Genomic DNA, 21,898 nt, shown 5'->3' on the forward strand with positions numbered 1-21,898 from the left:
AATAAGGAGGTCAGATCTTCCCAAGACTCTCGGAAGATACTTCCAACCACAGTAATTAAAGTTAAGATGGCAGTGTGGGTAACAAGCAGAATTCAGGAAGTGAGAAAAGACAAGAAAGTCTTTAAAGAGCGGCAGTCTTGTACAAATGAGATCAAAAAGATAATCTGATGTAGCCTGTATTGTTTATGGCGCCAGTCTTGTACTATGTATTGTACTGAGCTTTAAAATACTATTTTTAGATAATCGTTTATGATTTTCATGCATAACATTTTCCTTGTCGTAAGCCACCTTGAGCCCGTTCGCAGGGAGGGTGGGGTATAAATTTGATAAATAACAAAGGAATACAAACAAATGTAAATTAACATAACTCTATAGCTCTCCTTATTTTGGAGGAATGGTTAAGACTGGATCAGATTTTTTATTATTAGTACTATTCATGTGGTTTGTGCTAATTTAGGCGGTTCAAGCTGGTTTAGTTCTGTTCATCCTGTAGAACTGAAGTCTGTGAAAACGCTGCTGTGCATTCTAGCTGGTTCAGAAGCCCACTCAGACATTACATACATTCAGTGATTCATCTCGCAGCCCAACTTGTTTCATGAAACTGCTGTGAGGATGAAGAAAGAAACTCTGGTGTATGCCACGCTGAGGTCCTCAGAGAACAGTTGGAATACAAATTTAATAGAAATTATAATCCTTATTTTCTCCATCACTGGTGTGGAAGGGTCACTTTTTGCCACTTGAACACCCTGGGCATGAGTATGATGGTTGTTAAAGGACATTATAGACTAGATAAACTCAGGAAGTGGTGCTGGCAACCGTACACCTACCAGATATTTGCCTCTTGAAGTTTATTTATTTTTATTTGTCATTTATAGTCCGCCTTTCTCACTGAAACTCAAGGCGGATTACACAGTGTGAGGTTAGTACAGTCAATATCAAGAATATTTCCATAAACAACAGTAAATAGCAGGAATCCAATATGACATAGTGGTGAGGTGTGTGGTTCCTACCTCACTAATGGATCATCTGAAACCCCCTCCCTACAATACAGCCCTCTTATCTGCATGAAAATTCTCTTTGAATCGTTCGGTTTTGCATCGTTTGCGGAAAGCCAGGAGAGTGGGGGCTCTCCTGACCTCCTCAGGCAGGCCGTTCCACAGGGTGGGGGGCCACCACAGAGAAAGCCCTTGTACAGGCTGCTGTTGATTTCGCTCATGTGCAGGGTGGCACCTGCAGGAGACCCTGTTCAAAAGAGTGAAGCTGCCGTGGAGGAGCATAGGAAGAGAGGCAGTCCCGTAGGTATGCTGGTCCAAAGCTGTGAAGAACTTTTTAAGTGATAACCAATACCTTGAACTGAGCATGGTAACTAATAGGTAGCTAATGGAGGGGCTGCAGGATGGGTTGTTCGTGCTCCTGCTCGCTCCTGATAACAATTGAGCTGCAGCAATTTGCACCATTTGGAGTCTCCTAGTTAATTTAGATGGGAGACCTATGTATAGTGCATTACAATAGTCAAGTCTCGATGTTACCACAGCCAGGGCTGTATTAAGCCATGGCTGGGCCCCTAGGCTTTCAGGTACTTCGGGGGCCCTCTGGCATTTCAGTCTTTCATCCCACTACAGCTGACAGCCTGACCCTGGTAGGGCAGGTACTAGATCGCAGCACGTAGCCCTATATCCATTTTGAGTGTCTCCTGAAGAAGCAATTTTTAAAATATTTTTGTTGTGCGAGTAGAACTCTTCAGGAAAGTACATTTTGTGGGTATAATTGTTCAATACTGTAATATTTTGATGTGAATAAAATTTTAATTATTAAAATATATAATTTATGGATAATTGATTTATTATAAGAATTTGTTTCACTTCAATAAAGAAACAGTTAATTATCTTATTAATAGAGGTTATATAAGAGAATCAATTGTAATTTATGTGGGGGTGTGCCTCAGCAAAAAAAAAAAAATGACAGGCCCCTAGGGTTGCCAGGCTCCAGGTGGTGGCTGGAGATCTCCCAGAATTACAGCTGATCTCCAGACCACAGAGATCAGCTCCCCTGGAGAGCAGGGCTGCTGTGGAGGGTGGGCTCTGTGGCATTATAACCGGGTGAGATCCCTCCCCAGGCTCCACCTCCCAAATCTCCAGGAATTTCCCAACCTGGAGCTGGCAACCCTGCCCGAGGCCCTGCGGGGGTGGGGACTAGGCTTCAGCCTAGTCAGCTTTAAGAGTAATACAGCCCTGACCATAGCATGGATCCAGCTGGCCGGGTCGAGGCAAGTCATTTTCCAGGCTAGGGAGAGGTTGGAGAAAGAAAGAAGTTGCAGTCCTACGCATCAACACCTGCACACCGTCAGCGTATTAAAGGGTGCAAGAAAGAGAAGGGCCCGCGGATCCCTTGGGCCAGCCTGCTCTACAGCTGACAAGCGCAGGTGACTCCAAACAGCAAGGACCAGAACAGACAGCCCCATTCAAGCCGACTGAAGAAAGACTGGGGCGCCAGGCCTCCTATTTTAATTTTTAGAAACCCTGTTCTCCGCGGGATTTCGGACTTGCTCTCGATTAAACGTGTAATTTCGTATGAGATTAAATTCAACGTGAAACTCGCTTTCCAGCGACCCGCTCTCCGCTCTGCTCGCTTGTTGCGAAAACATCAGGCAAGCGACCGCTAAGGGGACAAGGACAAGCCCGGGACACGTGCCCGCTTTCTCTGGTGAGGACGGCGCCTTTAAGAAACGATTCCTCCCCCTTTCCTACTTTTCATTGGCTATTCGTCTCCTACTAGGGCGGGTTTTTTTTTCTGGCCAATTACTGAGAAGAATCCCTCGGAGACGCGTCGTTCCGCTGAAGAGCAGCTGCTGTGCCAAATAGCGTAACAGTGTGGCGATGGGCCCGCCCAAAAGCTCCACCCCTTTGATGCGGAGTGGCCTCGAGCCCTTCCTAATTAAGTGGGTCATCCCGAAGACAGATGACAAGACCGTTACCCAATAGGCGCTAGAAAGCCGAACCTTCTCGACCAATAGAAGACTCGGGTCCCCCCCCCGTTCCTCCCCCAGCCTCTGCAGATCCGGCTGGCAACGGCGCGGCTCTCTCAGTCCGCCGGTGGCCGCCATGTTGGGCTTCGCGGGTCGCCGCTGCGCTTCTTCGGCCGCTTCCCTGCTGCGGGGGCCGCGGAGCGTCTGCCAGCCGCTCCACGATGTGCTGCTGCTTCGGGGAGGCGCTGCTGCAGCGGCCGCCGGGGCTCGTGAGTGCGGGAGGCGGCCGAGGGCGGGGTCACCTTGGGGCCTACTGGCGGGAGCGGGAGGGGAAGGCCGCGCGGCCCGGAGCCGGAATGAGCGGGAGCAGCCGCGGCTCTCCAGTGCCGCTCTCGGTCGTTGGTCGCTCGGGGTCTGCCGCGGCCCCCATTTCGAGGAGCGGGCGGTGGGGTTGCCAGCCTCCAGGTGGCGGCTGGAGATCTCCCGGGATTAGAACTGATCTCCAGGCAGCAGAGACCAGTTTTCCTGGAGAAAATGGCTGCTCCGAAGGGTCAGCTCTATGGCCTGATACCCCACGGAGGCCCCTACCCCAAACCCTTCCGCTCTCCAGCCCCCAAATCTCCAGGAATTTCCCGACCTGGACCTGGCAACCCTACGGGGGGCACACGGGCGCGCGCCTTCTCCCTCGCCCCGCCGCGACCTTGGCCGCTCTTGGGGGGACAAAAAGGGGGGAGACGCGAGGTGCCTTGCCCTGAACCCTTGGCAGGAAGGGCCGGAACGGATCGGATCTGGAGCCCCCCCGGACGGGCCCGGCGTTGTTTTTCGCGCTCCTTTTTCTAGGCGAGGACCTTAGAAAAGCGCTTAAATTCCTGACCGGGGGGGGCAGGCGAGAGAACGCCCCCGCCCTCCACGGCCCCGGGCTGCGGCCTCGCTGGCGGGAGGCTGTGCAGAGTAGAGCGGGTGAGGAGGGAAGGGATGGACCGGGAATCGGGCCTTTCCCAGTGCACCAGACGTTTGGCCTAACTCAGGGGTGTAGGATTTCTTTATTATTTACGTTATTTATGGTTTGCTTTTCTCACTGAGACTCGAGGCCGACTACACAGGGTGAGTCACTGCAGACAATTTCAAGGACGTTTCAATGAACAATGTAACCGGGTTTATAAATGCAAACTTGCCAAGATTTAAACCCAGCAGGAATCCAGTACAGAGTGGACAAAATGCTGGAAGAGAGCATAAACATTTCTAAGACATGTTAAACGACAGAAACCATTCAGTAGGAACATACGTACAGAAAGAAATAGTACATAGTAGTGAAGTTTATAGCCCCTATCCCTTTTATGACACATCTCTTTGAGACTGCTTCCTTACAGTACAGCCCTCCTGTCTGACTTTTCAATTTCCCAGGGGGGCACTGGGTCAGGGTGGACTCCTAGAGTACCTTGAACAACTCAACTGAACATATGAACACAAAATGGCATGTCTTGCCCAGTTCCGCAGCCCCTGGAATTTGTTTCCGTGGGCTCCCTCCTCCTCTAGCCCTGTCTAGTTTCATATGTGAGAATTAGGTTGAGGCCTAGTCTTTGAGAGCAGCTTCTGCAGAAGGCAAGGGTAGTTGTGGGGCTTGTGTTTTGAGGGAAAGGAACCAAATTAGAGGAAGGGGCTGCAAGGACTTTCTTCTTCCTCAGTTACAAGTGGCTCTTTGTGTGCTGCAGAACTTACCTGCTTTTATGACTCCACCAGAAGAGAATTTGCTTCGGTGAGAACTAGTACTTGATGGCTGGTAAAGGGGTGGGGTTTGAAGGCCCCGAAGCAAAGAATAATAATAAGAATATTTGATTTATATACTGCCGTTCAGGACAACTTAATGCCCGCTCAGAGCAGTTTACAAAGTATGTCATTATTATCCCCCAACAATAATCACCCTGTAGTGGGGTGGAGAGAGCTCCAGAGAACTGTGACTAGCCCAAGGTCTCCCAGCTGGCTTCATGCGGAGGAGTGGGGAATCAAACTCGGCTCTCCAGATTAGAGTCCCGTGCTCTTAATCACTGGCTTTCAGGTTATTTGGGGAAAAGTGAACACAGGCCTGTAATAATATAGTATGTGTTTTTTATGCTTGATTCTTTAAGGACTCTAGGATTTGAAGTATTGTTGTGGCCTTCAAACTGTATTCTGGGGAGTCAACAGTTCTTGGAAGTGTTAGGTAGCAGCTGAACAGCTTCCTTTAAAAAGCATGTTATCGTTGCATATCTTCCCCTTTAATGTCTGGCTCTAAGGGAGTATTCTGGGCATTTGAAACCTGGCCGGTGCTTTGTGTGAAAGTGCTATATCTGAGAATGTGTTCTTTAGAGAAGGATATGAGAAGGAGAAGTGTGCAAGACCTACTCTCTTGTGGTATTACTTCCTTGGTAGGATGTTGGGGACTCAGGGTGCACTGTGACCTGATAGCTTGTCTGTCTGATCTTCTCTAGGCCGGAACTATGCAGCACAGACGGCTCCTGCAGCCAAAGCCGGAACGTCCACTGGGCGTATTGTAGCAGTCATTGGTGCTGTGGTGGATGTCCAGTTCGATGAAGCGCTGCCACCCATCCTGAATGCCCTCGAAGTGCAAGGCAGGGGCACCCGGCTGGTGCTGGAGGTGGCACAGCACTTAGGTAAGTACTATCCGTATACATTAAATAGAATTAGGGTTCCTTCCTTGATGATCAGTAAAAGATGACTTTCGTTCTTCTGAGCTCGCTGAAGCCATTTTTATGATCTGAGAAGGAAACTAATCTCCTAATGGCCTTGTGGTTTAGGAATGCAATACACTGTGGGCTGGCCGTGTTGATTGTTTGCAAGTTGCCAACATACTGAGTCTAAACTTCAAGTGAAAGCAACGGAGATATTGAGAAAATAGCCAGTGTTGTGTGAAAGTTCATTACTAAGGAGCAGCTCACGTCAAAGGGTTGAAAAACAAAAATATTGCCTGTCCTTGGTTTTGCTACTCTGGTCAAGTCTTGACTGTATCCAATAGTGATGAGTTTTGCAGCCTAATTTACTTATATTGGAACCACTCAAGCAAAAGCTTGTTTTTCCATTCATTAAATTCTTTTGAGATTTGGTACACTGTTTCCCACCCACAGTGGGGATGTACTCGTTAAGCAGCATGTGTGCACGCGTATTCATTTTGTTTGTTTTTTAATTACTGGAACTAAGCACTGAGAATAAAAATTTATTGCTGGATGCTAGAACCATTTCCACTGCTCATACCAGACAGGAAGTGCAACTTTTACAATGATTGTCACTTCTGTTGCAGGTGAGAATACTGTTCGAACCATTGCTATGGATGGTACTGAAGGCTTGGTAAGAGGCCAGAAGGTTTTGGACTCAGGTGCACCCATCAGAATTCCTGTAGGGCCCGAGACCCTTGGGAGAATCATGAATGTGATCGGAGAGCCAATTGATGAAAGAGGCCCAATAACAACAAAACAGTAAGTGTGAATTTGGAAGATAAATGATAACAAGAGTTAGTTTAAACAGCATGGTAGCTGTTTTAATAGAGTTCATTTGACTTACATTTTGATGGGTTATACTTTGATAAAGATCTGATTAACTGGCATAGTTAAATCCTCTTGCTACATAGCATAGCATAGTTAAATCCTCATTATTAATAACTTAATTGTATTTTTCCGTAAGTTCTCAAACTGTACGCTGATAGTAGTATGCTGCATTCATAACTATAGAACATTTGAGTATAGCAGGTGTAAAGTACAAGGACTGCGTTTCTGAGTACATCCGCAGGTTAATAATATTGATATGACTGAGCACCTCTCTAGAAAACAGAAAACTGGATTGACAGTCTGCAGTCACAGCAGTCTGCTCATCCGGAGTTCATTGACAAGTGTGTAGATTCTCAGATTTTTGTTATCCTTGCTCCATATCTTGCTGTACTAAAAATCCTAATCCAGCATTTTGAGGTACTTCAGTCTGTTTCACTTGCATACCTGAGACCATTCTAATCGAAAGATCAATTCTAGCTGTCCTGGACAAAATGAAGAGACGGTGTTGCTCGTCCTGTCCTAGAACAACCACAGTGCTAATTACTCCAGACATACTTTAACGCTGCATAGCTGGTTCTTAGGCATGAAGCCACTTGTCTCTTGCAGGTTTGCTGCAATCCATGCTGAAGCACCAGAGTTCGTTGAGATGAGTGTGGAGCAGGAAATCCTTGTTACTGGTATCAAGGTTGTGGACCTCCTTGCCCCGTATGCTAAGGGTGGAAAAATTGGTAAGCTATTAAAGAGTACTGTGGGGTAGGAACAATCTGGAATGGGTGATTTTTGATTTGTCTGAAGTTTACCTTCGGCATTTTGGATACCTGTTCACTAGAAGTCAGAGCTTAGTGCTGATTGAATATTTGGCTTACCATCCTTCCGTGATGAGCACCTCAAGACTTTCGTTCTTCTGAGCTTGCTGAAGCAACTTTCTTATCTGAGAAGGAAAAGGGCATGGGAGGGGGGACATATTCCAAAGGCCGGTGGGCTGAATGTTTTTTCTGCCTCAGGTCTGTTTGGCGGTGCCGGTGTGGGCAAGACGGTATTGATCATGGAGCTGATCAACAATGTTGCAAAAGCACACGGTGGCTACTCAGTATTTGCTGGTGTTGGGGAAAGAACTCGTGAGGGGAATGACTTGTACCATGAAATGATTGAATCTGGGGTTATCAACTTGAAGGACACCACATCCAAGGTGAGCACGCTAGTAGGATTTGTCCAGATGCAAAGATGTTGGCCCCTATCCTCAGATATAAAATCCTTGATCCTTTTTGGTTGGCATTCATAAAGTCGTTGCATGGCTTTGATTTTTGCTATGGACCAGTGTGGCTAACATACTTTTTTCACCTCGGAGGGTATTGTATCAATTGCCTTAATGTGCCGTCTGGAAGATTGGAGTATGAACGTTTGTCCCAGAAACTGGCTCTTCTGCTTTAAACAGGGAGCTGTGGATTCTTACTAGGAGGCCAAATATGACCATAGTAGAAGAGAAGATCCCTTCACTCGCTTATCTGTTGCAACAATGGTCTGAATTTGCCTTTCAAGGAAATGCTTTTTGTACAATGTAGCTTGCAGTTAGTGATTTGCTGGCTATGGTATTGTGCTGCTGTCTAAAACCTTGGCTAACTTTCTTCTCTTCCCTCAGGTCGCCCTTGTTTATGGGCAGATGAATGAACCACCAGGTGCTCGTGCCAGGGTTGCTCTAACTGGGTTGACTGTGGCAGAATACTTCAGGGACCAAGAAGGTCAGGATGTGCTGCTGTTCATTGACAACATCTTCCGCTTCACACAGGCTGGATCCGAGGTATGGCTTGGTATGGTGGGTTAATCTCGGGCTGTGGTCTTTCTGTCTTAGTGAAAGGAATGAACTAGTGACAAAGCATATCTTTAAAAGTTTGGCATTAGTTGCCAAGGGATCTCTAGCCCAGCCAGAGCCGTTTCCTTTTAGTAGAAGGAATGTATAGAAATGTTAAGAGATTGTGGTGGAAATATGGTACAGCTCAGCAGAAGCATGGCACGGAATGTCTGTTGATTGTTCTAGTGGCTCTGGGCCAATCCCTGATAACTTAATAATAATAACAACAACAACATTCGATTTATATACCGCCTTTCAGGACAACTTAACGCCCACTCAGAGCGGTTTACAAAGTGTGTCATTATTATCCCCATAACAAAACACCCTGTGAGGTGAGTGGGGCTGAGAGAGTTCTGAGAGAGCTGTGACTGACCCAAGGTCACCCAGCTGGCTTCAAGTGGAGGAGCGGGGAACCAAACCTGGCTCTCCAGATTAGAGTCCCGTGCTCTTAACCACTACACCAAACTGGCTCTCTTACTGCAGAGCTTCGTTCAAAGGCAAGTTCAGTGCCCACCCCTGAGGGAATAGAGAAGTAATTTATATTTTTTTTCTCTTCCAGGTGTCTGCTTTGCTGGGTAGGATCCCCTCAGCTGTGGGGTACCAGCCCACTCTAGCAACTGATATGGGTACCATGCAGGAGAGAATCACAACAACCAGGAAAGGTTCAATCACTTCTGTGCAGGTACCTACTGTCTCTTTCAATGGAGTTAACCTGCCCCTAAAGATGTACCTGCTTGCTGTAATTCCATAAATGAACAGACAGCAGAATTACACCCTGGAGAAATCTGGCTGTCTCCCCCCCCCCCCCGGCCCTTTTTATGCAGCGGGGGAGTAGCAAGTTTTCAAGCAGATGGTCTTACATCTTCTTGTGTGGTTCCGCTGAACTTTTCTCTTCCCAGGCTATCTATGTGCCAGCTGATGACTTGACTGACCCAGCTCCTGCCACCACATTTGCCCACTTGGATGCCACCACGGTGCTGTCTCGTGCCATTGCTGAATTGGGCATTTATCCAGCTGTGGACCCTCTAGACTCCACTTCCCGGATCATGGATCCCAATATTGTAGGGCAGGAACATTATGATGTTGCCCGTGGGGTGCAAAAGATTCTGCAGGTGAGAAAAGAAGGTAGATTTGTGTGCAGGATATGAGTTAGGCATTAATAAATGCATTCTGGCCCTTGAAGAAACGGTTTGGTTAACACCTTCCTTGTGCAGCACGTCTAGAGCAGGAGATCTTCCAACTGTGAGATCCCACACTAGTGCCAGTGGCTGTTCAAAAGGCAAAACTTAATAGCACTGTCATGTGACTGACTAGGCTTCCATGAACTGGGTCTTACGAGCATTGTTTCTTTCTAGGACTACAAGTCCCTCCAGGATATCATTGCGATTTTGGGTATGGATGAGTTGTCTGAAGAAGATAAATTGACTGTAGCCCGTGCCCGTAAGATCCAGAGATTTCTTTCGCAGCCCTTCCAGGTGGCTGAAGTCTTCACTGGCCATGCAGGCAAACTGGTGCCTCTGAAAGAAACGATCAAGGGGTTCCAGCAGATCCTGAAAGGTAAACAGTGGTCTTGGCAGCCTTTTGAACCTCTTTGATTTTACTCATAATTGCTGCTACAGTTACCACATCCGTTGCTTCTGTGTTCTCGAGCAAAAAGAATCCACATTCTAGAAATGTGGCTCTTTTTCAAGAGGAATAATACTCGGCAAAGGATTTGTAAGCCAATTTAACATTTTCACACATAGCCCAGGTTGGTGGTGGTAGTAAATCACCCTTTACATTATGCTTATAATTTGTTACATGATCTTTTGTTCTAGTAGTAGTAGTAGTAGTAGTAGTATGATCCTAGATCAGAAGTCAGAGTCAAAATTATCAACAGACAAATGCAATAAATGCATGTCATAAATATATAAAACATACTAGACAAAAAATACAAATCTTAATTTAAATTTGCTAAAGCATTCATGTTCTGTATAATTAAACATGCCTGGGCACAAGATTTAGCTACACCAATCGCTAAGAGGGAGTGAAATACAAAATTCATGTGATCTACCAGGGTAATTGTGCATAAAAGGAGTGAGGTATATATTCCAAATGTTCTAGTAAAAATAGCAGTATAGAAGGATGTGCTCCATTGTTTCTTCCATACCAGAATGGCATAGACAGAGACACTTCTTACACAGTAGAGAAACTGTGTAAGGTGGGGGGAAAGTTCAGCCACACAGCAGTGGGTAATGCTGCTCTTACATGAATGCCAGTTTGCTTCCCTCCTCCTTGAGTAATCCCCTGCTAGTTCCTGATTTGCTGGTATCCTTTCTCTTGTGTAGGAGAGTATGACCATCTCCCAGAGCAGGCCTTCTACATGGTGGGACCCATTGAAGAGGCTGTGGCAAAGGCTGAGAAGTTAGCTGAAGAACATTCATGAGTCTAACTGCTGAGTCAAAACCTGCGCTCCTCTGTCACTGGTTCATATTGTCCAATTCCCTGATATGTCTGAAAAGTATTTAAAGTTTCCAATAAAAACGTCTTCTGGGATTAAAAAGTGGTTGGTATCTTACTGGAGATGGCTAAGGGAGGGAAAGCGAGCAATACATGTGCTTGAGTTTGAAATAGGTTGAGTTTGTCTACCTGGCAGGGGTTGGTCAAAAGACTGTGCAACTCAGTATTGGAAACTGTTCCAGCGCACTCTGGAGAAGGCATTACTACCTGAGCTGGCTAAGAAAGTACTCTAATATGTATGTGTCTGCCCTGAGTTGCAGCTCTGGAGTTTGTCTCGCTTTGGTAGGCGGGTGGGGGGGGGTGCTGGAGAGAGACTGGTACCTTTCTCATTAAGATTACATTGTCGGCATTCAGCCAACCACCCATCCACAAGCTTCTGAGTGAGGAGAGACACCGTGCCTCTGCAGTCTTCTTGCTTTTCGACTACCTTAATACAGTAGACAGAATACAGCAACTGCAAAAAAAGCTTGACCTAGAATAAACCGGCCTGGTTCTGTCAGAAACAGGCGTTTTACTTCATCTCCTGCTAGAAAACACTTCCTCATTACTGTTCTCTTACGGTGGCTAACAGCAAGGAAACCGGGCTGTGTCCTCCAGCCTTCCATACTCGGAGTACTGCTCCCTCCTGCCTGTCCCCTGCCCTGTGAGTGAAAGTGAGTGTTGCTGTACTTGATTTCCAGAACATTTTCATCACTGGAAATCAGCCTGTCTAGATGATGGGGAACAGAATCCCTTGCATTCTGCTATATCTGGTCTTGCTGAGTTGTAGATGCAATGTCTTTTTATTCTGGATTTGGTTTTGCTGGCCTATTGAACAGCCCCAGTTTTGAATTTAGTACCAGATGTCAGTTGGTAACTTTGAGGTGGGGGGAGAAGGAAGAAACCAACCATCACTGTAGGAAGCAAAGAAAGATGGGAGTAACCTGCAGCAAACATCCAGAACAGCAGCTGGGGAACAACGCATTTTAGAGGTAAGGAGTAGAAGGTGGAACTGTGAGTGAGTAGGAGAAGGAAAAGATCCTGGTCCCCCTCTGCACGTCATTCTGTACTTTGCAGGAGAGAAATGTAGTCAAATGCTCCTCGTGCTAATTTTTATTTATACAGAGGAGGAGTTTATTAACATAGAGCTATGGTTTGCCAGCAGTCTGAGCCTGTACCACCTCATTATATTGCAGCAGTTGACTACTGCTGCAATACAATTAGGATTGCTGCTTTTAAAAAGGTAATAGCTGAAGGTAATACCACATTTCATACCAGCCACTCTGGCACATCCTTGCCAGCACAGTTGGTGTAGCATACTAGTCCTTGTCATCTTCAAACTCTGTTCCAGGCAGCGCTGTTGGGCTTTTCCACTAATGTACAAGAGTTCTGTTGAAGATGCTCTTGGGTTCCTTAAACGATTGAGTCTATGTGGAAAGAGTTCCCTGAACGCCACTTAATTGGCTTACCCCTGCTCTTAAGTCAGATCTATTTGGATTTTCAGGCCAATAGAAGTTAACCTGTTTCTGGGGTGCTGCAAAAGTGTTTGGACTTCAGGCTGGTTATTAGACTGGGAGGTACAAGGCTTCAGTGGGTATGGCTTATCCAAGAATCTGAGGTGGTTGTGATAAGCGTTTGGGGGCATTATGAACAGTAGTGGGAATAAGCATATTCTGTGGTCAATCTGAGATTTTCATGAGCAGAACCAAATTCAAGTCCCACTTGCCATTAGACTTACTGGATAACCTTGGACCAGGTACTGTCTATCAGCCTAACCTACTTAACAAGCTTGTTTGGATAAAATGAGGGTGGGGGAATCAGGTACCCCATGCTTGAGCTTCTAGGAGCGGGGCGGGGGATAAAAAATGCAGTCAATATTTGCCTGACCTTCCCCACAAATCTTGGTCACCAGTTCTGAATACCAGACCTCCTAACCAACATTTCCCCAAACATCCAGGTGTTGATTTCACTCTTGGTCCTATCAGGGTTGTTAGGGCTACCTTACAAGGAAGTTAATAATGACCTTGTTATGAATGCTGAAAGCCCTATGGACCTGTTGGTGTTGGGGTCACCTAGAGCTCAGTTTAATGAATTTCATCCTCTTTAATCAGCATTCTTGGCTTTGAAATAGTATCAGTAAGGCTGTCTATGGTAGCTGTGAAATGAAAATAATATGGGATTAATTCAGCTGAATCCCTAGAGTATCGCAATCATTCCAGTGTCAATTTCTCAAATTTACCACCCTGCTTATATTGGAGGAGGAGGCATAATAGATCGAACGTATCGCCACTTTTGATAATCCTGGAAGAGGTAGAGAATAGGACTGTAGACTCTCTCGGAACCATTTTGAAAACACGAAATAGCAATTTGCTAGGCAGAGGTTTACCTTCTTAATTTTCAAGGGCTGACCAGATGGGATTTTTATTTGCCACAAAGGGCCCCCTAGTGACTATAAAAGGAACATCACTCCAAGAGCTAGTTGCTTACCTCAACTACAAGGGCCGCAGCCTGATTGTATCGGGGCATTTCTGAGCAGCACAGGTCATCTTGACTCCTAGACACAGCTCTTACTGTTTACAGCTTGATCTCAAGTATATTTATTCTGCTAGTAAATAGCCTTGCTTCCTAGTGAAAAATAAATATCGTTTGGGGAGATATTTTACAGAAACTTGCCAGATGTTCTTTTTGTTTCGTTCCTGAAGCTTGAAGATACAGAACTAGAGAACTCAAAAAGGGCACCTGAAGGAGCGGGAGGGCAAAGTCTAGTAGCATTGATAATTTTTTTAAAGGCGGGACAAATAGGGCAGCCATTCAATGAAATCTTAGTCCAATGTTCATTGACTGATGGTGCTATTCTGTGCAAAGACCTCTGAAATCTTAGAGTGGAGTAACTGCAGGCAATACCACCACCACCACCCCGTAAATCTATCAGCTTGCTTATGAATCGATCCATATTTCTGAATTTTAAAAGCTTTCCTGGTTTTTAGGTAGTGACTGCTTGTATCATAAGTTTCTTTGAAGAGGTCTTCTCTAGGGAAGAGAAGCGGGGAAATGATTCTTCTATGATGCTGCTGCAGCCTACAGCTTTTGTAGGTACTAATAGGAAAAGTCATTCTTAAAACATCTGGCCCTCCCTATTAATTAGGGAATCTTTTCAACTGACCAAAAAGGTTTTAATGAACTATCAGTTAGAACATCACTGCTTGAAATCAAGACTCTCCTAAGTTATTTTCAGAATAGGGACATTGCCCACTTTCCACCCTATTTCCAAAATATACTTATATATCTTTGTGATTACTTCTCAGTTGCTCGTTTGCTTGTTCTCTCACACACACATGCTGTCACTCAGAGAAATTTGTTGTGCTTGGGAAAACATAAAGGAAAGGGGGATTAGCTGGTTTAAACTTTAGACGGCAGGACTGCAAAGGAACCCTCTAGTCTTGTCAACAGCTCAAGAGTTTTTATGAAAATTATCTTCTTGTAATCATAGAATCATAGAGTTGGAAGGGGCCATACAGACCATCTAGTCCAACCCCCTGCCCAGTGCAGGATCAACCTAAAGCATCTCTGACAAGTATTCATCCAGCCTCTTCTTGAAAACTGCCAGTGAGGGGGAGCTCACCACCTCCCTAGGCAGCACTGCAACAGCACTGTAAAGTAGACAGTAGTGTTTCCAAAATGCAGAGGGAAGGGACTGAGCCAGAGTGAAGTGTGATTATGGGCTCCCAGTGACTTCATAGCAAAAAAAGGAAGAAAGCAAGGGGCTGGCTAGTATCTCAGCCTCTATAATAAACTCTCTCATAGCCTGGCATCTTCTGGCTGAGATTTAACTGGAAATACTGAGGAGGTTAAAACCTTTACATTCCTTGAATGTCACTTCTGTAGGCGGAGTGGGTGGGTGGGGGGCATGCAAAAGGACCCTCTTCCAGTGCTTCATTACCAGGTTGATTTTAGGTTGATGAGATTGAGGGTGGGGCTGTGTGTGATAATCTAAATTGTACTGCAGTGTAAGCTTTCTGAAGGCACTTATGTGCCTGATTTAGGGATGCCAGCCTCCAGGTGGTAACTGGAGATCTCCCAGAATTACGCTTGATCTCCAGGCAACAGGGACCAGTTCCCCTGGAGAAAATGGCTGCTCTGAAGGATGAATTCTATGGCATTATACCTCACTGAGGCCCCTCCCCTCCCCAAACTCCACCCTCTCCAGGCTCACCCCCAAAAGAAAAAGGAGTCCTGGCGCTCGTTGACACACGCCGCACTCGCGGTGTAGGCAGGGGGGGGGGCTGCCTTTCTGCCTGCAGCTGGGCTTCCCTGCTCGCAAGCTCTTTGCACTGATCCATACCAGTGAATGGAGCGGAAATGCCAGCCTCCAAGAGATAGCTGGAGATCTCCTGGAATTACACCTGATCTCCAGGCAACAGAGACCAGTTCCCCTGGAGAAAATGGCTGCTTTGCAGGGTGGACTCTATGGCATTATACCCCACCAAGGCCCCTATCCAAACTCCACCCTCTTCAGGCTTTGCCCCCCCCCCAAATCTCCAGGAATTTCCCAACCTGGACCTGGCAACCCTATCTGCAGGCCAAAATAAAGATTGTAGGAGCAGATATCTCACATCTGCATATTCAGCAGATTCTGCCCTCTAGGTGGACCTATATTGGGTCCTCCTACAAAGCCCAGTTCTTGAGTTAACAGCTTCAAAGAAGGGTGCCCCCAGAAGAAAAACAATAAGCATAAAGGGGGATAGCTGCACCTAAAAAAAAAATTAGATCACCCCAAATCACATAGCCCAGCAGTCCAGAGACTGTTTTCCTACAAGAGGACATGTATCTGTCCCAGTTCCTTATTCACAGCAATTCCCAATACAGGCTTCTGGCAGGCAGGCCCAATAAGAGGTCTTACCTCCAGTACCAGTGTTTGTATCAGCACGTGTCCCCTCGTAGGGGACATTCTCCGGAATGCCAGGATGTGTGATTTGGAGTGACCCAAAGATTTGGGGAGGGGGTGCAGCTATCCCCCTTTCTGCTTATTGATGTGTTCTGGGGGCACCCTTCTTTGAAGCTGTTAACTCAAGAACTGGGCTTTGCAATTCCCCCCAATATTTGTGTTTTGCTCTGAGAATAAGGAACCAGGAACTGGGAACCAACTTCTGCTTCATATTCTACAGAATGTCTCTCCCTCCTTGAGGTTTTTGTTTCTCCACCTAAACGAAAACCTCTCGTTGCATTACCCTTTTCCTGCCGGAATGATCCCTTTCGTTGGCCCCACCCCTTTTTAAAAAAATTACTACGGTGGAGACAGGTTTGGTGCAAAAGTGGTGTTGAATACTGAGCAATGTGTCTCAGAGCTGTGTACGCACCACCCCCGGCGGGGGAACAGGGCTGCCGCTGTTCCCGGCCTGGGGCCCTCCTGGCGAACAGGCCAGCCGATGGGGGCAAAATCGCGCCGTGGTCCAAATAAGCCCATTTCTCCCTGCTCTTTTACGCCGCTCTTCAGCGCCCTCTTTCTGCCCGAGGAAGCGGCCGGCTCCGGCGGCTGCTTAAGCGCGAGGGAGGCCCCAACCGGCAGCCCGGGAAGCGCCTCCTCGCCCATTACAGCCGGGAGACCCTCGCCACGTGGCCCCAGGCCGCCTCCGCTCCCCTCGCATTAGCCCGAGGACAAGGGCCGGGTTGCAGCCGTCAGTGGGGAGCGGCCCGGGCGCTCTGGCGCCGGCGCAGCAGAGCGGGCGGAAAGCACGTCTGGGGTTTTCCTTCCGCGCTCCGGCTTCCAAAGGTTCGTCTGCTGCTGAGCTCCAGAAGAAAAGGCAGACGGAGACGCGCCTTTCCCTGGCGGGATGAGAGGCGGCAAAAGGGAGCAGAAGCCAGACCACCAACACCACCACCCCCGCTGAGAAAAAGGAGTCCTGGCGCTCGTTGACACACGCCGCACTCGCGGTGTAGGCAAGGGGGGGGGCTGCCTTTCTGCCTGCAGCTGGGCTTCCCTGCTCGCAAGCTCTTTGCACTGATCCATACCAGTGAATGGAGCGGAAAGGAGGGCGGCTCAGTGGTGGCGCAGAATCCAGGCCCAATCTCTGACCTCTCCTGTTTTAGATCACAGAATCACAGAGTTGGAAGCGGCCCTACAGACCTGCTGGTCCAACCCCCAGCCCAAGTCAGATAGGATAGGATTTTAGATAGCGCGGGGGATGTCAAATGCCCTCCAGAGCTGCTCATACTCAGGGCAGACCACACTGACCGTCCGTGAATAGGGTTGCCAGCCTCCAGGTGGTGGCTGGAGATCTCCAGGAATTACAACAGATCTCCAGGCAACAGGGACCAGTTCCCCTGGAGAAAATGGCTGCTCTGAAGGGTGGACTCTATGGCATTACACACCACTGAGGCTCCTCCCCTAACCAAACCCCACCCTCTCTAGGCTCCACCCCCCAAATCTCCAGGAATTTCCCAACCTGGACCTGGCAACCCTAACTGAGTCAGGTTAGGCCATGCTAGGGCCAAATAGATTTCAGACTGCAACAAGAGCTGCTGGCACAAAATGGCAACAGTGCAAGAACAACAACAAAATGGTATCACAATAGTATACAAAATGGGAATCAGGTTAGGGTTGCCAGGTCCAGGTTGGGCAATTCCTGGAGATTTTGGGGGTGAGCCTGGAGAGGGTGGAGTTTGGGGAGGGGAGGGGCCTCAGTGAGGTATAATGCCATAGAATTCATCCTTCAGAGCAGCCATTTTCTCCAGGGGAACTGGTCCCTGTTGCCTGGAGATCAAGCGTAATTCTGGGAGATCTCCAGTTACCACCTGGAGGCTGGCATCCCTAAATCAGGCACATAAGTGCCTTCAGAAAGCTTACACTGCAGTACAATTTAGATTATCACACACAGCCCCACCCTCAATCTCATCAACCTAAAATCAACCTGGTAATGAAGCACTGGAAGAGGGTCCTTTTGCATGCCCCCCACCCACCCACTCCGCCTACAGAAGTGACATTCAAGGAATGTAAATCAGAATCGCATCTAGAATTGGGGCCTAGTCTCAGCATTGTGTCATTAGCCTGTAGTGATTGGTTGGACATTTAAAATTTCACACAGAGAGGGGAGGGAAAGAAAATGTGTATGAAGGCAAACCCAGAGATCTCTAGATCTAGAACTTCCAACATCAGACTACGAACCAGAAGACCTGGGTTCAAATTTTAACAGAAAGCTCCTGGACAGATCGCTCTCTCTGCATATAAAAGCCTTGTGAGGCACTTTTCATCACGAAAATTGACAGTACTGGATCCACTGTCCACGGTGCCATATAGGCAAAGTTTCAATGTGATTTATTCCTCAAAAGCATTTATATTTCTGGCCAGCTGACTGGTTCTTCACACAGCAACTGGGACTACACACAAATTAAAACAGGTACTTGGTATTCATGCCAAAGACACACATCTCTTTGCTTAAAACACTAAACAACTGTTTGCCGGTTTACACTGCTATAGTTATCATGAGGTCAACAAAGATATCACACTAACAACACAATCCTAAGCAGAGTTACTCGATGGTTGTTGTGGGTTTTCCGGGCTGTATTGCCGTGGTCTTGGCATTGTAGTTCCTGACGTTTCGCCAGGCGCTGGCGAAACGTCAGGAACTACAATGCCAAGACCACGGCAATACAGCCCGGAAAACCCACAACAACCATCGTTCTCCGGCCATGAAAGCCTTCGACAAGACATAGTTACTCGAGTCGACACCCGTTGATTTCACAATGGAGAAACTGCTTAGGATTGTACTGTTCGCGTGCTGTAATGGGTAGAGGGTCAGAGTAGAAGTAACAGCTGTGGGTTTAAACCTCTGCTCAGCCATGAAGTCCACTGGGATGTTAGGCCAATCTCATCCTAAACTACCTCACAAGGGTGTTATGAAGATCAAATGGAGAGAGGACAGCCATGTGAGCTTCTTCTGAAGTCCTTGGAGGAAGGGTTGGGAGAAAGGCAGCACTGGGAACAGAGCAAATGCTATGAAAATGAACACCCTCCTTGCAATTTAATCTTGACTACATCCCAGAGGGGGCCTTTAACCTTACTAAGAATCTTGCCTCCTCCTGGAAATTGAAATGGCACCCCTGCCACAACTACGGTACGTCCTCTCCCAGTTTTAGCCCACCCTTCCTCCCAGGAATTCAGGGTGGCCTATAGTTCTGCCCAGGGCTTTTTTTCTGGGAAAAGAGGCGGTAGAACTCAGTGGTGGAACTCAGGACTGCATAATGACGTCACTTTGGGTCAGCTAGAACAAGGGGGGAGTTTTTTAAAGTTTAAATTGCCCTCGTCAAAAATGGTCACATGGCTGGTGGCCCCGCCCCCTGATCTCCAGACAGAGGGGAGTTTAGATTGCCCTCCGCGCCACATGGCGCAGAGGGCAATCTCAACTCCCCTCTGTCTGGAGATCAGGGGGCGGGGCCACCAGCCATGTGACCATTTTCAAGAGGTGCTGGAACTCCGTTCCACCGCGTTCCAGCTGAAAAAAAGCCCTGGTTGTGCCATTCTCCATTTTATCCTCCCGACATCCTCGTGAGGTAGGTTACATTGAGCAAAAGAGGGAGTGGCCCAAGGTCATGTATTGAACATTGTCAAAGAGTATTGGAGCCCAAGTCTCCCCAGCTTAAGTCTAACCACTAGGCAATCTGGTTCCTCCTCCTGAACCCAGGACTAGAGTGGTGTAAAATTAGTCCTGGAGCCTTTGCAGCCAGACCTTAACCTGGATGGGTTGTACAGACCTACTTTTGTACTTTAAGGGGGAAATGAGGGGAAGGTCTGGATTTCTCTCTCTCTTTTAAATGTTTTCTGTTTCTTTTGCACTTCAGGACTGCTTTCCCTGTCAATGCAATGCAATAGAAGTGTCTTGCATTGCAATAGGACTTCTGTTCTAACCCAGCTTTGAAAATGCACCAAGTGCCTTTACTGCTTACCCTGCAGCAATGCAGCTGGCATTTTTTACAATTGTCCCTGCTGTCAAATTTTACTGCCTCTGGGACTTGCAGCCATTTTTGTGGAAACTGGCAGTTTTAATCATTATTAGCAAATGATGTGACGTGCTCACCAAGCACCTAATTGCCCAACCCTGGAGAGTTGTAGCTTACCCCAACTGCAGCCTCTGACACAGATGGTTCCCTGGAAAGGAGGGAGGACAGTGGAGATGTTTGTACAACTCCCCAGCATTTAAGGAACAGGATTACTTGAATCTAGTTTAGGAAGGACCTAATCTAATAGATCAGCCCCCCAAACTAGCTTTTCATGCCAGTGTTCAGCACTAAAATAGGGGAAATAATAATAAAAAGGAGATTGCCTCTGAGCAAGTATAGTTTCGCTGAACTCTGAGCAGTGCTTTTTTTCTTTAAAAAAGAGGTGTGGGTACTCATAATGTTTGCTTTCTTGGGGGTCCAAGTCTGCTGGCTAAAAGATGTGCCAGTACTACAGAAAGAGTGCTACAGGGAAAAAAAATCCCTGCTCTAGAGTAATCTTGGCCTTCCCCGGGGCTTTTTTTCTGGGAAAAGAGGTGGTGGAACTCAGTGGGTTGACAGCACAGGGGGCACCTCCTGGCAGGAGGTGGTGCCCTTGGTACCATATGCACACACGCAAAGTGTGCGCATTCTCCCAGGACTACACAATGATGTCACTTTGGGTCAGCTGGAACAAGGAGGGAGTTTTTTAAAAAAAGTTTAAATCGCCTTCTTGAAAATGGTCACATGGCTGGTGGCCCTGCCTCCTGGTCTCCAGACAGAGGGGAGTTTAGATTGCTCGGCGGCGCAGAGGGCAGTCTCAACTCCCCTCTGTCTGGAGATCAGGGGGCGGGGCCACCAGCCATGTGACCATTTTCAAGAGGTGCCGGAACTCCGTTCCACCGCGTTCCATCTGAAAAAAAGCCCTGGCCTTCCCCCACACAACTGAGGCAGGGACAGCAGCGCTGTCTGTCACAAGCTAGAGCTACAGCAACTCTTTAGAGAAATTGGCCACTGGCAAGAGCTACTTCAGCCTTCAAGACGAAGCACGCAACTGCAAGTGGCAATTGTCCACCAAAGGAAAGCAGCCCCCTCTGGAGTGGAATGCTGGAGATGGAAGGGCACCAGGAACAGTGACGTGCAACTTTTTGTTGTTGTTGTTACAAAATCTGAAGAAGTAGGTTCTAGTTCACAAAAGATTTTATGCTGAAATAAAATCTTGCTTGTATCCAAAGTGCTGCAAGACTCCTGTTTATTTTCACAGCCACCAACTAAAGCAGCTGTCCCTCTGAATTAATACAATAATAATTATTTTTTGTTTCAGCATGGCGTCATTCTCTTCCCCTTCATAAACCCACTTTTCTTTGTCAAAAGAACCCCAGGGCAGTCAACAACATCCAAAGATGAGAAGATTCAGCTGACAACAGAAGGACAACAGAAGTCGCCCTTCTATTTCTCTCATCGCCTCTTGTCACCTCCAGGTTAGAGCAGGTACTCTGCAAAAGGCAGGACCAGACACAGTTGTTTCCAGCAGGCCAATGGATGAGGCTGTCAGGGGCTCCGCGAACTGAAACAGAAAACCCATGACCTGAGACAGCAGCATAGTCCTTAGAAGCAGAATGCAGCAGTCGGCATAATTGACAGGCGTTATGGAAGCCTCTGGATTGGCCAGGCCAGAGAGGAACACTGGGAATCTGCCCTTGTTTGCCTGCCAGAGTAATCTCTCTTTGTATTGTCGAAGGCTTTCACGGCCGGAGAACGCTGGTTGTTGTGGGTTTTCCGGGCTGTATTGCCGTGGTCTTGGCATTGTAGTTCCTGACGTTTCGCCAGCAGCTGCTGGCGAAACGTCAGGAACTACAATGCCAAGACCACGGCAATACAGCCCGGAAAACCCACAACAACCAGTAATCTCTCTTTGCTTACTATATTTCAGCTGCTCCAGCAATCCCAGACTGCAGAATGTATCTTCCAATCCAGATCTATAGCGTTGCTCTCAACAGGGGCTTTCCATTTTCTGTCTCCTTTGCTTCAGGTTAAGCTAACCATTGATGGTTATTTATCACAGTTTCAGGAACAGAAACTCTGCCAGGGGGTGGG

The 21,898-nt window shown here is 47.4% G+C and overlaps 1 protein-coding gene and 2 non-coding genes across 3 annotated transcripts; all 3 read left to right on the forward strand.

The window, feature by feature from the left end:
* Window positions 1–3,050: 3,050 nt before the first annotated feature.
* Window positions 3,051–10,895, forward strand: ATP5F1B (ATP synthase F1 subunit beta). Its single transcript, XM_054977464.1, has 10 exons — window positions 3,051–3,234; window positions 5,434–5,616; window positions 6,261–6,435; window positions 7,111–7,232; window positions 7,509–7,693; window positions 8,144–8,302; window positions 8,913–9,035; window positions 9,253–9,465; window positions 9,709–9,910; window positions 10,681–10,895. Exons 1-10 carry the CDS (start codon window positions 3,102–3,104, stop codon window positions 10,776–10,778), a joined length of 1,593 nt encoding a protein of 530 aa, XP_054833439.1. The 5' UTR covers window positions 3,051–3,101; the 3' UTR covers window positions 10,779–10,895.
* LOC129329494 (small nucleolar RNA SNORD59) lies at window positions 5,655–5,729 on the forward strand. Its single transcript, XR_008596982.1, has one exon. It is a non-coding gene; the product is annotated as a small nucleolar RNA SNORD59 (small nucleolar RNA).
* On the forward strand, window positions 7,374–7,444 carry LOC129329495 (small nucleolar RNA SNORD59). The gene has a single exon (XR_008596983.1). It is a non-coding gene; the product is annotated as a small nucleolar RNA SNORD59 (small nucleolar RNA).
* Window positions 10,896–21,898: the final 11,003 nt, after the last annotated feature.

The sequence above is a fragment of the Eublepharis macularius genome, chromosome 4 (assembly GCF_028583425.1).
Source record: "Eublepharis macularius isolate TG4126 chromosome 4, MPM_Emac_v1.0, whole genome shotgun sequence".
Taxonomy (NCBI): Eukaryota; Metazoa; Chordata; class Lepidosauria; order Squamata; family Eublepharidae; genus Eublepharis; species Eublepharis macularius.